The sequence below is a fragment of the Cheilinus undulatus genome, linkage group 12, assembly GCF_018320785.1.
Source record: "Cheilinus undulatus linkage group 12, ASM1832078v1, whole genome shotgun sequence".
Lineage (NCBI taxonomy): Eukaryota > Metazoa > Chordata > Actinopteri > Labriformes > Labridae > Cheilinus > Cheilinus undulatus.
In genome coordinates, this window is record NC_054876.1 from 11,393,045 (window position 1) to 11,408,984 (window position 15,940).

At 37.3% G+C, this 15,940-nt stretch overlaps 1 protein-coding gene across 1 annotated transcript in view; it reads right to left on the reverse strand.

The window, feature by feature from the left end:
- Positions 1-6,245, reverse strand: part of med13a (mediator complex subunit 13a) — a 169,216-nt gene extending 162,971 nt beyond the window's left edge. The window contains exon 1 of the mRNA XM_041801054.1: positions 5,652-6,245. Coding sequence (XP_041656988.1) covers positions 5,652-5,717 — 66 coding nt within the window. The 5' untranslated portion in view covers positions 5,718-6,245. The remainder of the gene's footprint in view (positions 1-5,651) is intronic.
- Between the last annotated feature and the right edge of the window lie 9,695 nt (positions 6,246-15,940).

The following is a 15,940-nucleotide window of genomic DNA, read 5'->3' on the forward strand; positions in this document are numbered from 1 at the left end:
ATAGCGGCAAAAATCCAATATCATAAATCCCTACTCTTTAGGTCCTTTAAAGATTACTATGAAAAAATAAAAGCCTATATCATGACACACTTTTAGGGTTTCTAGTTTGTTTTTTCTTGTTTTTTTTGTGCAAGATTAAATCATAACAACTGCAAATTAAATTTTAGACTTTCAAGCAGAACTCAAGATTTTTAAGACCTCAAATTAAAAAAAGTAAATACATTTGAGATCCTGTGGGTAAGCTAAACAGAGACTGCTTTTATAGATCCAAAACTGCTAACTCGTGTAAATGTTAATAAACTTGTAGTCGGACTAAAGTTTAACTGATAAACTTGTTTAGGAAGATTTCCTGCAATGTGGGGATATTTTTCAACTGCAATCATCATCAAAAGGAATATCCGCAATGGAAAGAAAATATACATTGTCATCAAAAATGTTTTACTGTATTGCAAAACATTTACTGCATCTTGAGCAACTTTGTCCCCATGAAAAACAACTCTATGCTATGTATGCTTCAAATACTTAAGAGATCTTAAACATGTGATCTCTGCTTTGACTGGATTTACAGTTGGCTGTATTATTTAGGAATTAGAAGTGCTTGTTTTATGGAATCAGAAGAAGCCAAAGAGTAAGAGTGTGGGAACCTACGTAGAGTGTTCGTAGTGTGTTCTGCACTGACAGAATGTTTCTTGTTATGTCAAAAAAACTGTTCTGCACGAAGTCCATGTGATTAAACCACAGAGTAGAGTCCCTTCACAAATTATTCTCACATATTCCTGAGCTAGAAGAGGCACAACTGAATAGCCTCTCTGTCAAATACTAGACACGACAGCACTCCACTCCTCATCACCAATATCCGAGAGGCAGACTGCTCTATCAAGGAGAAATGTGCCTTCTGCAGTTGTTCTGTCTGTCCTTTCAAAATAAATTAGTGGCAGCCTGTGTGCAAAAACAGAGGGTGCCAAAGAAATCAAGAGTATTTCCTTCCAACATTCATGCTTTCCAGGCTGTGTGCTCAAGTCTGCATCTGACACTCCTGCTCCTACTATAAATCCACAAGATGTTGTCGCTGCACGAGTCTTAATGCATGCTAAGGTATGTAAGCAACTGCTAGGGATACATCAAGAACTTTAAACCTTTATATGGAGAAAATCCCACAGCTGCATTGGTGAAAAAGTGGAGAAACTTAATGATCTTCAGTTGTATTTTTTCTCCGAAGAGAGAGAGAGCTGTCTTAATTGCACGGATACAACAGCAACATTTGGAACTGGGTGGAGCTAAAGAGGAGCGCCAAATGTTGCCAATGTATCTGAGCAATTTAGAGAGCACAAGGGGGATTTTTCCTGCAATTTCAGTTGATCACAAACAAAAAAACTATCCAATTTTGTGTGCTTAGGACTTAAACACTGTCAATATGATTTGAAAGACTTTTACTGATTATATACAAAATTTACAATAGATTATCTTATTATCAATAAGCATATTGTTTTTCCTACAACAAACGTTCTTTAAATTTAATCAGTAAAAACCATACCGATATAAACAATGTTATCTCATGTGTTTCTTTTGAAAAAACACTGCTAAATCTTAAAAACTCACTGCATTTCCCAGCCCTAATCTGGGCCCACCACTGCTGGATCCAGGCAGGAAGTTTTCCTGAGGTGACACTTAACTTGGGGAGGAGGAGGTGGTGTTACGACCCTTGATTTTGCCAGCTGCTCACCTTCCCTCCGGCCACTTTGGGGTCTCAGTGGGGAACACTGTGTTCAAACAGCTGCCTTCCTGCCTTTCAAGATATGACACAAGCAACAGGTGAGGCTGCTCAAATCACGTCACAGATGCTCCTCTCCTCTGCTCCTCTCCTGTCTGTCGCTTCCCTCCCTCAGATAACCCTGACACGGAGCTGACGGGACACCAGCAAATGTGGGTTTGCATTTTTGGGTTGGGGAACACACAAAAAATGTCTATCTTCACTCACTCACAGCACAGCCAACATCTACAAACTGAAGATTTTTGTCAAATGCTTCTTTAGATATTGCAGTTTTAACCAAAGAATCAATGCTGCATAATCATAAGTTATAAACTTAAGAGAATTATTAACACTTACAAACAACATCCCAATACAAGCATTTTTATAATTTACCTTATTCATTTTTATATTTTTAATTATAGTGAAAATTCCATCTCTATTTACAGATTCTAAATGTAGATTCTGTAGACAGATGTCGTGATTTTCACTGTTAGGTGCTCTGGTTTCCATTTGCAGTAATTTTGTAGTCTGAGATCTATTAACTAATCACATAGCAGGATTTGATGTACAGTGACAAAACCCTGTGTTAAGTACAAGCAGAACTTCATCTGTGCTGACAAACCAACTCTTTTCAACAGTATCTTTATGATTCATTTGTCATAATCATAGAAGAACAGCTAACAACTCATCAGAAATGGCACACGTGAACTTAAGCCACAAATCTTGACCCTGTATATCAGTGTTTGGATTTCCTGACTACCTTAAATGCATCAGGATCCAAACTTTGCTCAAAATCATGACATTTAAAAGTTGTTTACTACTCCTCTTCAGGGCAGATCTGACAAAACCTTACTTTTTACAATCTGCGTCCTGATGCTGTTGTGTCAGCAAACTTTACTTGCCTTAATTGTGAGACAATCATATCAAAATAAGTTTCTTTTGCAGGCTTATACAGCCAAAGTGAGCATGAGTAAAGTCATGGTATGTTGCATAGAATCTTCCATGGACTTCATGGAACAGCATGGACCATCAGATTAACAGTGCTACTTCCAGGAAAAGACAAATAACAGCCTTTTTGTGTAACACATACATCTAAACAGAAAAGGACATCTTTCCTCAAAGACACTAAAGGAAAATACACCTCCATTCCCATAGGTACAAGATGCCTCTAAGAGATTGACAGACATTGATTGGCAATGGGATGCCTGTTTCAATACCACAGCAGCAAAAACAGAAGCCCTCTAGGCATGCAATACTCTGTCATTTCTTGTTTATTTGCTTGTTTATTCTAATTATTAAAAATACAGTTTAAGTCCTTCACACCATCTTAATTCACACATATAACAACATTTCAGTGCCAAAAGTTGCTCATGTGTTGCCACCATTACTCTGCTTTAAGACAAAAATGTAGCTTTTGCATCTTCAGTAGGTGGCAAACGGACTTGCAAATCAACAGTATTTGCAGACTAAAATATTGGGTAATTTCTTGTTTTTAAGAAATAAATTCAAAGGTGAATTCCAGCACACTTTCTAAAATGCATGCTGCATTTGCAGACCCATGAATCCCAAAATAACTGTTGCTGTCTTTCTTTTTCTAACAGCAGCATTTGGTCAAATGTATGGCTAAAAATCTGTAGTTTTTTAAAAAGCTTCTGCACCTTTCAATACTATTACTATTAGAATGATGGTGATTTTATTGTATCAAAAAGCACCAAACATTTTTGCAAGCTTACATTGCACTACCTCTATTTGGCACTGCAAACTTTTGCACACTCTAAGAAACATCTTGCACATGTCTGCAGAAACTACACAGCTCTTTCATACCGTTTAAAAATGCTGATAATGTACAGTTGTGCAGTTTTACCATTCATCTCATTCAGCATAAGTTTCCTAACAGAAGAAGCGCAGCTGTTTACTTCTAATTTCCTCTCCTGTTTCTTTGTTGTTTTGCAGCACTAAGTAACTCTACACAAATACTAATTCTTTCTAAACCCACTAGGAGATTAATCCCACTTCTGATTCTTATTAAACAGGAAAATATAAAGTGAATATTCACTCACAGGCAGTTCCAATAACCCTCCTTTATGAAGCAGTAAAAGTAGTATGCAACAAGTAGTATCACACGCCAGAGCAGCCTATCCAGTGTAGAAGTGAGGGGGGAAAAGTACCACAATGTGTTCACATTCTTTCACCATAAAACCACAAAGTGGAGTCTGTTCAGTGGGTGAGTCATAACAGCAGTGGTGTTGTGCTTAGTCTCAGTGTGCAGGAAAATGTCAGCCAGACAGGCACAGCACCACAACTACCAGCCTCCACCTCGCCTGTCCACTGTCCACTGCCTTCAAGTGCTGTCGTAAACATTGTAATTACCAGTTCAGCACACAAGCATCGACCCAACTAAGTAGTATTGAGAGAGCAGGGGATTTTCCTGCAATGAAATGTTACCTTTAAGGGGGCGGACAGCTTGGAAGCTGTGTCAATTGCTGGTAAAAGCTGTGTAGTATTTCAGAGCATTATTTTTTTTTTTTTACAATCTTTGTTACCTCTGAGACGTTTCTTCTCTCACTCCTAACTTTACTTTTTCTGCATACATGAATCAACAACTCGTGCCTAGTTTGACATATTTCTTGTCTTGGGAGTTGCATTTTAGCATTTAACAACAAATGACTTCCAACTGTGGTAACAGGATGTTCAGAGTAGCATTACACTCTTTGGCTGACCTACCGGGAAATTGTTGTTAAGCCTGCTGACAAGCCAATTAACTGCGACAACAAACACATTCAGTCCATGTTCTTGGTTATCCGGCCAGGGAAGGAACTGTACACTCCAGCAACACCTTGCTATAGTGACTAAAAATGAGGAAGGCACAGTATCTGTTCATCTTTAAAGAATACCTGTGAATTGTATGTGTGTGGGAGTATGCTCACAACAAGTAAGAGAGCTGTCAAGCAGCCACAACAGTCAATATGATGCAGAGAAATGTATCATAAATAACGGGAGGTATAACGTCTTAGTGCCCATTGATAGTAATAGAAAGTGTTGCTTAGATATGCATCAACCTTCATGTTTGTAATGCCCAGGAATGTTGCTTTGCCAGAGATTATATAATCAGCCTGGGGCCTGTGCCCTATTTGGTGTGAATACTAGCAAATGAAGTCCAAGGAGATTAAGCCAGTGACAAACAAGATGATGGCATATTACATAAATAATAAACGCCTATGCAAACAAATACTGTTCACAACAACAATGTTGCTGCAGAAAAAGAGCTTTGCAAGCATAACATACAGTGAGGGGTGTGCTTTAACAGAGGAGCTGTGCAAGTTTGGCAATCCTGCAGGAGTTAAATAAAAATAAGGTGGCATTTCACAGTGAAAGCACACTGTGGTTTCCAAACTTAACTCTGCAGAGTGGAGTGCATGAGGTGTTTGGTTTTCTTGATAAAACATAGTGGAAATGTAATGAGAGCGAGATAGCAGGTTAATAATAAACAGAGCTGAGGCGAAGAGGAGAAAGTGCTACAACAAGTTACTGGGAGACACATTTGTGCTTTTTTTGGCAGTTAAATGCACAACAGTTATTTCCGTGCAAACAGGCGATGTGTTGCTGAGAAATGTAGTAAATGAAGCTTAACCTTGAGTGTTTGTTTAGCGAAAGGGAAAACGTTGCAGAAGCGGGATTAAAAAGCAAGAGGGTACTTTAAGTGAGTGACAAGGTGTTAAAAGAAAGGAATAAGACTATAAAAGCGAAGTAGGGTAGCTTGTTGTAGTGAAATGATGTCAGCTAGACAGGGCCGTAAGCCTAGCTAAGCTCCTATCAACTGATGCCTGTGTGGCTAACGTTAGCTTAGCCCCCGTTCAGCTAGTTAAAAATGGCTGCTTTCCTTTAGTTTTAAATCTCTTACCAGACAGAATAGATTGGAATGGCAATCCTCCAAGCTGGCCCCGTTTGGTACATAACAAGAACTCATCCTTCTTCACTGATATGTCCAACTCTCCATCGTTTCACGTCCCGGGAAATAAAGAACAATTTGAGGGATTTGTGTTTTCAAAAGATGTGCAGGCTTAATCAAACGAGAAATATTTTTTGTAACATTTGGCTGGAGGAGAGTTAATTCAACAACCTTCCGATAGGAGCTAAAAGCGGATAAAAGAGACTGCGTGGTCTCTACGGAGACATCCTAAAAGCACACAGTTAAAACAAATTAAAAGAAGCGAAAAATGTTCATAAAACAAAAAGAAAAGGAGAGCAAAGAAGCAACTCTCCCCCTCCCCCTTAGCCCTAAAACGGTCTCTGCTTTAAAAAAATAAAAACGTCCTGTCTTACTCCTCCATCGCAAAAATTAGTCTAAAAACGAAACACATCCTGTAAAAACCTCTCGAAATCAGCCATCGGCCTATATTTTAACGATTAAATCGATCATTTTTTCAGCCTCGGTTCCTGTTGGTTTCCATTTGAATTCATGGATTCCTTTCTTTAATGGCGGCCACAGGGACAACTCTGCCTTCCACAGCCTATTGGCTCATTCGTGGTCAAAGCTTTGTGAGGCTGACTGAAGACACAGCGACACACGGCGAAAACAAGACAGTACTTCCGGCAAAATAAAAGCACGCAGTGAGAGGAAAAAAAAAGTAAAGACAAACATTATTCATCATTAAATAGGGGAAATGTTACAGCAGTCCAACCAGTTAAAGAAATTAGCAGGTAGGCCTTTATGATACATAAAAACAGAATAAAACAATCATACATTAACAAACAACAATGGTAAAAATGGACAAGATAAAAGAATACACATTTCTCCATAATTTTGCAAAGAAAGCATATATCATTAATGCCAAAAAAAAACAAAACAAAACAAAAAAAACATACGAATATTATGCAAAACAAAGCATATACAATACTTAAATTATTACAAAGTGGGATGCACCAGATTTAAAACAACTTTTACACTTAATAGTTTCTTTGCACATGTTATAGAATAAGTGCATTAATAGCCTATGCATGACTAAGGTGTAGCCACAATATATTAAATGATACGTGTCATTATAATAAATTCAGTTTTCACCCTTTTAAAGTATAGTGGATAAATTCAACCAGGAAAACTTCCCAAGGTTAAAAAAAAAAAAAAAAAATTCAATGCGTGTCCTTGTCAAGATAGATATTTGCAGCACATCTGTAATCAAGTTTCTAAAAGGCAATGAACAGCCTTAAATATGATTATATTACAAGACTCATTTTATGCATCAAAACATGTAAAGTAAAAGATCAAAGCTACTTGTAATAAAATATCTATATTAAATGAGACCTTGGTTACGGTGATACATAAACTGTAAAGATGTGCATTTCCAAAAGCCTCACTGCCAGTGAAACAAAAAATGTGATTCACAAGTCTATGTTATGTTTGGATTTGTTCACCTTTTAACCCCCCAAAACAGATTTTGATCTCTAAATAACATTTTTGTCCTTCTCAAATATTTTTATGATAAAATTACGCTGTAACATTATACTCCAGTGTTATTTTATTTTGAAAGTCCCGAAAACGTGTTCCGTGTTGTACTGTGGCTGACTTGACAATGTCGTGGTCATGAGGGCTGTAATAACACAAGACTGATAGGTATTGCCGCTAGGCCAGCGCAAGTGGCGCTGCTGAGCAACAGATTTTGTTACCAATGATCAAACCATCCAAACTTGCTCACTTACACAGTGCACCACCTAGCGCATGTGATGTTGCACTTGCATTTGAAATATGCTGCCAAAGATGCATTGATGCGCCCTTTGTTTTGTTTTATTTCAATCAAATACAATCGCTTGACCTCAATTTCACAGCGCGTGGCTCAAGTGAGATAAAGAAAGCAGGGGAATCAAACAGTTATTAAATATTCAAAGAAAGGAATACATGAAAGAATGTTTCAGAGAAAATTATGAGAGGATGGCACATTTAAAGGACATGATGAGAACATTTAAAGAATATCTAAAATACATTTTTGGCACATTTGTAGAAAATGATATAACAGCATGATTCAAACGCTGACAAGAAAAGAAAGATTTTTTTTGAAATACTAATGAAAAAATAAATTACCCCTATTACTTACTCATTCCAGAAAATTCCAGGAGAGGCATGTATTAGTTTGTGTAAGATTTTAAGTATGACTGCAATACACACAGGTACATAGCTCATTTATCAGCTGAGGATAAAAAAAAAAAAAAACATGAGCAATCAGCCTGTTACTGTAGAGGACTTTGGATTGGAAAGATAACTACCTCCGTGATATTACATGATATTATCTGCATGTTTTCTTTTTTCTTTTTCTTTTTTTCTATGCAGCAAGTATTTCCTTCCAAATACTTCCTTCCTCAAACTTGATGCTTTCACATATTTAACTCCATAACCCTGGCTCAAAAATGAGTTTAACATATTTTATGCTTATGTCTGAAAATTAGAAAATTCAAAGCTGCCTCTCTGACCTTACACTCATAGCTTCCAAGGGGATGTTTGGAGGAAACAAAAGACTTAAATCAAGCTATGATATGTTGGAAAATTGCAAAAACATTTTTCTCCTTTTGCTTGTTAGATTGCAAAACTGGTATTAAGCTTAATATTGACAAATTTTAAAGAACCTTTGTGTCCAGATGAGTGTTTTTACACATGTAAGCATAGTTCTCAGTTTGTTTACAGATTTCTAAATCTTCTAAATTGGAACACAACATGGCTTAATGCAATGCTGCATAGTGCAGCACAGACCAGCTCAGCAACACAACACAGCGCAGCACAGTTAAGAGTGTCAAAGGCAATGAAGCACAGTGCAACATAATGAAGTGCAACTCAGGGGAGCATATTGCAACAAAGTGCATTGCAACAAAGTTTAACAAAGTGCAATTCAATGAAGCCAGAGCAACAAAGTGTAGTGCAGAAAAGCACAGGGCAGCAACAAAGTGTATTACAAAACAAAGCAACACAACCCTGCGCAAACCAGTACAACAAAATGCTACACATACAGCACAATGCTTTGCAGTGCAGCGTGACATGACCTGATATTAGGTAACACAATGTGAGGTAATGCAGTGATGCTCAGTGCAGCGCAGACCAGCTCAACAACACAACACAGCACAGTTTAGGATAACAGAGGCAATGCAGCACAGTGCAATGCTATGAAGTGCAATTCAGTGGAGCACAGTGCAACAAAGTGCAGTGCAACAAAGTGAAATGCAAATGCAATTAAACATTGCAAAAAAGCGCAATGCAATACAATAAAATCCAGTGCAGCACAGTGCAGAACATTTCAGCACAACCCGATGCAATGCACCGTTGCACAACTCAATAAAGCCCAATTTAATGAAGCCCAGAGCAACAAAGTGTGTGCAACAAAGTAAAGTGCAGCAAAATGAGAAGTAGTGCAACAGTGCGCATTACAAAACGAAGCAACACAACACAACCCTCTGCAAACCAGTACGACACAATGCCACACAGCACAGCACAATGCATTGCAGAGCAGCACAACATGAAATGACATAAGGTAGCACAACTTGGGGTAATGCAGTGATGCTCAGTGCAGCACAAACCAGCTCAACATGGTGCCGCATTCAAAACACATTGCAGCAAGGTTCAGTGTAATCAAAAAGCAGTTCAGCACTAAACAATGCAACAAAGTGTAATTCATTGAAGCACAATGCATCAAAACAGTGCAGCAAAGCTCAGTGCAGCAACACAACCCAGTGTAACAAAGCACAACAATATGCCATACAGCATAGTGTAGTGCAATGCAGTGCAGAATGGCACAACATGACATGACATAAGGTAACATAACATAGGGTAATGTAATGTTGCTCGAAGCAGCACAGACCAGCTCAACACAGTGCAGTGCAATTCAGTACAACAAAAAGCAATGCAGCACAGCACAATACAACATGTAATTCAATACAGCACAATGCAATGCACCACAATACAACATAAGGCAACAAAGTGCAATGCAACAAAGTGCAATGTAATGTAGCACAACTCAACACAACCTGGCACATTACAATGTGGTGCAACACAAAACAGACCAATGCAATACAAGGTGATGCCAAGTAATGGAACATTATGTAAAGCAATAATACTTAATGCTGCATGACATAATGCAGTGGAACTTGATACAATGCAATGCAAGGCAATGCAGCAATGCACATTTTTTGTATTTAACCTCTATTTAACCAGGTTAGTACCACTGAAATCAAAGACCTCGTTTTCAAGGGAGACCTGGCCAAGAATGGCAACAATGCATGGCAGCCCAAAATGTATTAAATTGTATCGTTAGTTCTCCTGTCTATCGTCACATGGTATCATTTCCTATAGTATAATATCTTATCATGTTATACCCAACTGTACCTTATCATGCTGTTTGGTATTGTGCTGTATAACAGTGTAATATTCAATTTTTACTGTAATATATAATATCAGCTCATATTATATTTGTTGCACTGTACTGTATCTTACTGTAATATGTTTTTTGATAATACTACACCATAAAGACTCTTATCCTAACACATTTTAGGGTACCATATTTTAGCATTCTATATAGTATCAATTAGTGCTTTGCCATATTATACACTACTGTATTTCATCATACTGTAGCCTGTATAAACTTGTGACTGTGTTAACATAGATAAAAACTGTAAACCATTCTGTGACAGCTCTTTTCAGAGTAATAATCATACGTAACATTTCCTAGTTGCAATACTGAAAGTAAGAGGTGGTAAAATTAGGCCATAAAGGTGGTGATGACAGCAGGCCTCGAGGGCAGAAAACAGCTGGCTGCCACTCAAGTGCAGCTCAATGCTGATAGAGTCATGAAGGTGTGGCAGGCTGTGGAGTAATTAAATGGTATTAAAAAGCAACATGTGTTCAAAATTTATTTGGGGGATTTTCTTTTATTAGAACGGCACCATGGATATTTCAAGGCCCCATACTATTTCTTACATTAACATGTCGAGATCACTCAGCTCCAAAGCCAATGACGCATCTGTCCCCCACATGATAAAACAAGAAATATTCCAGTTGTAAATGATATGATATGCAAAGATATTTAATTATTCAAGCACTTTAAACTCATTACCAAAACAATGTATAACAAGACTTTTGTACTTGTGTTGTGCAGTCTCCCAGGCCTTGTGACATTAGCTTTTTGTCTTTCATCTGATCCCGGTGGAGTGAACAGCTTCCTCAACCTTAAATCTCCCCAAAGGAATGAACGATAATCTCACATTGTGTGCTTCCCACGCTTTATCATCACTCTCCTTGATAGGAAAAAAACAATTGTGGTATGATACCATCTGTATAAGATTGTTTAACAGAAAAAAGCCACACATCTAATAGCACAGCCGATGAGCACAGTTGTCATAGCAGGGTAACTAATGTGAATACCAGATTGCTATCATATCTGGTGATGGTTTTCTCTCACTTATCTCCTGCTCCCTCTTATCTGAGTCCCACAGAGACAGTCTGTCATATATATTCTATCCCAGCAGCACTCAAGAAAACGGGGGAAATGAAAGTGTTAGATAGTTCGGGGTTGGCCAACTGCTCTTTTGACATTTGATTTGACATGCTCTGTGGTCCCTGCCATTCTGCTGTAGGAGCGTTTGCCAGAGGGGCCTGTCTCACTGTTGTGTGACTAAATCCTGCATGAGAAAGTGAATAATAAATCTGTGGTTTAGCCACAGAAAAGAGAGGGCATGTGCTGAATTTAATAAGTACCTTTGGTCAAAAAATGTAGCGAACTAAGTAAAGTTAGTAAATCGGAGGGAGAAAAAATGTCAGAGTATCATATCGTATTGTATCGTATTGTGTCATATTGTATCTTAACATAAGGAAGTTCAGGGACTTGTTGCAGTTAATGAGCTTTTATAACCCATGTAAAGGTGAAATAATTCTTTCATACCTTAATCTGTTCTGTCATATCTTAAGGTAAGGTATCATATCATGTCAACAAGCAATGCAGCACAATGCAACTTACTGTTATGTATTGTATAGGACGGTTTCATTGGTATGCTACCATTGCATTGTATCATAACTTGCTATATAACTCATACTGTGTCATGTTGAATGGTATGGTAAGTCATGGTATGGTATGGAAAGGTACGTGACAGTATGGTATGGTATGATATGGTATGATATGGTATGGTGTGGTATGGTATTGTTTTGTATGGTATGGTATGGTATGATATGGTATGGTATGGTACGGTGCGGTATGGTATTGTTTTGTATGGTATGTTATGATATGGTATGGTATGATATGGTATTGTTTTGTATGGTAAGTTATGGTATGGTATAGTATGTTATGTTATGGTATGGTATAGTATAATATGGTATGGTATGGTGCGGTATGGTATTGTTTTTATGGTATGTTGTGGTATGGTATAGTATGATATGTTATGGTATGGTATGGTATGGTGCGGTATGGTATTGTTTTTATGGTATGTTGTGGTATGGTATGGTCTGGTATGGTAAGTTTGGTAGGTAAAGTTATAGTATGGTATTGTACGGTACCTATGGTAGTGTATCAGATGGGTCCTGTCATAGCATATTATAGTCTATTGTTTCATATTGTAACATGTCATATTGTATTGTACTGTAGAATTATGTTTTGTATTATTATTTAGCATAGAATTATGTACCGTAGGCTATTGTATTTTTGAGTAACATGTTGTATCATAATGTATCGTATTACATGTAGTATATCTTAAGGTATTATAGTGTAGTTTAACTAAGTTCAGCTTAGTGTTTCATAGGGTATCATATTGTAGGTTATTGAATTGGTTCTATCATGGCATATCATAGTATATTGTATCATATAACATATCCTGTTGTATTGTATTGTACAATAATGTGTTGTACTGTTACATAACGTTACGTATGATAGCATTACGTATAATAGGGTATTGTGTCATTGTATTTCACATTGTATTGTACCATAGTATATTGTATCCTAATGTATTGTATCGTACTGAATGGTAATGTAACAGTGCAGCATAATGTATGGTATAGTGTAGTAGCATGGCTTAGGTTAGCTTAGTTTAGCTTAGTGTTTCATAGGGTATCGTATCGTAGTTTATCGAATCAGTCCTATCATTGCATATCATAGTATACTGTATCATATTGTTACATTGTGTTGTTTCATACAATAATGTTTTGTATTGTAATGTAAGATCGAATTACATATCATAGATATTGTATCATGTATTGTATTGTATTGTATCACACTGTATTGTATCGTACTAAATGGTACCATAACATAGCGTAGCATAATCTATAGTAATTGTAGCATGGCTTAGCTCAGGTTTTTGTAGGGTATCTTATCGTAGTTTATTGAATCGGCTCTATCATGACTTAATAGTAGATTTTACCATAACATAACACATCATATTGTATCCTTCAATGATGTGTTGTAATGTAACATTGGCTTAAGTATCTTGGCATACTGTATCATAGTGTAATATATGGTATTGCTGCATAGCTTAGCATAGATTAGCTTAGCTTAGGGTAGCCTAGGGCCTTGGTTCCCAACCTGGGGTTCGGGACCCCCCGGGGGGGCGCCAGAAATCTTGGGGGGGGGGCGCGAGGCTTTGTCTGCTCTGAGGCAGCCAAAAAAAGGTTTGCAAATATTTACTAAAACCATGATAAAGCAGTTATAAAGTAGTTCATACAAAGGTCTTCAGTTAAGAAAAGGATGCATGGACCTTTTTTAGGGTTTTATCAGTGGAACAATTAAAATCTATATTGATTTTTGGCAGCAGTGTGTCACTTTTCGTCTCTCTTGGGTCCTAGGGTGGCCCTGCTTTTCTGAGGAGCATGTAGGGGGGGCTCCAAGGAAAAATGGTTGGGAAACACTGGCCTAGAGTATCCCATTATATCATTTCATATCATACTGTATCATATTATATTGTATTGTTTCATAACATAATGTATCAGACCGTAGCGTATCATAGCGTAACTGATTGTAGCTTACTGCAGCATATGGTGTCTTAGGGTATCACACAGCATTTTACAATATCATATCATATCATCTCGTACTTGATGGAACTATATCTCATCATATCGTATCCTGTCATAGCATGCTGAATCGTATTTTGGTGTGCTGACAGATATGTTACTGTATCAAATTTTAACATGTTCTGCACCATATTTTATGTGTTGTACTCTACTTGCTTGGATTCCTTTTTTTAGTATCATTTTGTATTCATCATATGGCATTGGGTTGGACTGTAATTTGTAAGTGTGTAACAGTGTAGTGTGGCCATAGAGAGATCATACTGTATACTGCGTGTCTTTGGTCAGAAAAGACAGTGACAGTAAGGCATCTTGAACCTGCTTGATTTATAAAATACAAAACTTTTTTCAAGATGAGGATGGAGCATTAGAAATGTATCTTGTTTTATATTTTCTTACAGCCACTGTTACAGACTTGACATAAGTAATAATTTTCCGAAGTACACTAAAAAAATCATGCTAGAGTAATAAAGGATGCAAAGAAAGAGAGAACAAAATTAAAACAATGGTTGTTTATAAATCAGATATCAAAGAAATAATCTAAAACTGAAATGCATTTAAACAAAAGTAAGTCCTCAAGAGCCAGATATTAAGGAAAATGTTTCAATCATAATGAAAAAAATAGAAAGCCAATATAATGCCATTACAAAATAAGTAATTTGTTCTTTATTGTTGCTTTAGTTGTAAGTCTCGTACTGCTTTTTCCGCAATTTTGGATTTTTACCAATTAAAAAATCATAAGCACTAAAAAAAAAAGAAGAAGAAAAGAAAAGCCTATTCAACAGTCTTGGTATCATTCAAATTCAACATTAATCACATTCTGTCAATCTTGGTTGTAGCCCGAGTGGTTGTAGCTTCTTAAAGTGAGGCTGCTGTCAAAGATCACGTGCCGTTTCCTGACATTTTGTGAACATTAAAAGGTAATATCATGTGTGCATGTGCTGTGTGTCCTGTGACCGTATAGACATAGGTCAGGAGCCAGGATGAGTGGCGCTGCTGCTGAAGGATCATGAGAATCATGTGAAAAAGCTTTCTGTAAATCAATAAAATTGACCACACAGACAGGAAATGTTTTCTCTCCTCCTCTGGCAGACACAGCTGAGACATCCAGCAGTTAAGAGCACAACTCCCAGGTCCAGAGTTCAACAGCATAACGTGTGTTTACAGAGGCTAAGTGCTAATATCCCATTGTTGGCCTCTGCAGAGGAGGAATAGTTATGAAGAGGGTCAACAAGCGTGCCATGTTCAAATAAAGTAGGCCTCCTCCCTGCCGTCTTGTTAAATCGCACACAGATTTGTGCTTTTCTCCTGCCCTTTAACACTCACAAACATACCCACAACAAGAGCTGTTTTTTGAAGCATCAACAAACCTGCATCTCCATCGAGGAGAGCTTTTGAATTTAATGAGTACAAGCACTTATTCCATCCATTTACTCACATGATGGCTCTTGGCCCTGACTGCGAAGTTATTAAAATGTTAAATAAAAACATCTTGAGAGCCAAGGTTGTGCTTGGATCAAAATAATATTATGTTTAAAGAACTACAAGGCCAGAATATAAATATGTCTGACATAGAAAGTGCAGGATATTCAAGTATTCAATGTATTTGGTTTATATCCTCATGACGGTAAGTACACCTGTGGTAATCAGTGATAAAAAGGTAAATAAATACATATAAAAGGCAGCTTTTTAAAATATAATTTCTTGCTGAAAAAGAGCTTCATCTTGATACCTACTTTAGCTCAGAAGCTGAAACGAGAAACTGAATTTAATAATATGAAAGCAGGGACTCTGCTGGTGTCAGTGGCGTATGGTAGTAATGCCCGGCCCTAGAGTAGGCTATGATGACTGACCGTTGGGCTCCTTAATTAGGAAGCACACATGCATACACACAAAAATAATATGCACACGTTGCTTTGTTATCAATATTGGATGTGTACATGACAAAAAATATCAAAGAAAATAAAGAAATATTTCATTGGATGAGTAAAGAAAGTAGATAAAAAGAGCTACCAAGCTGAGTAACAGAGTAAGAGAGTATAACAGTAATGGCTTTATTGATAGGAAGTTCAACACAGACTTTTTTACACAAGTTCCATGCTAAGCCTTTAAAAGTCTCTTATTTGGCTCAAGCTCTGATATATTTCCAAAAGTTTTTCTTGAAAAAG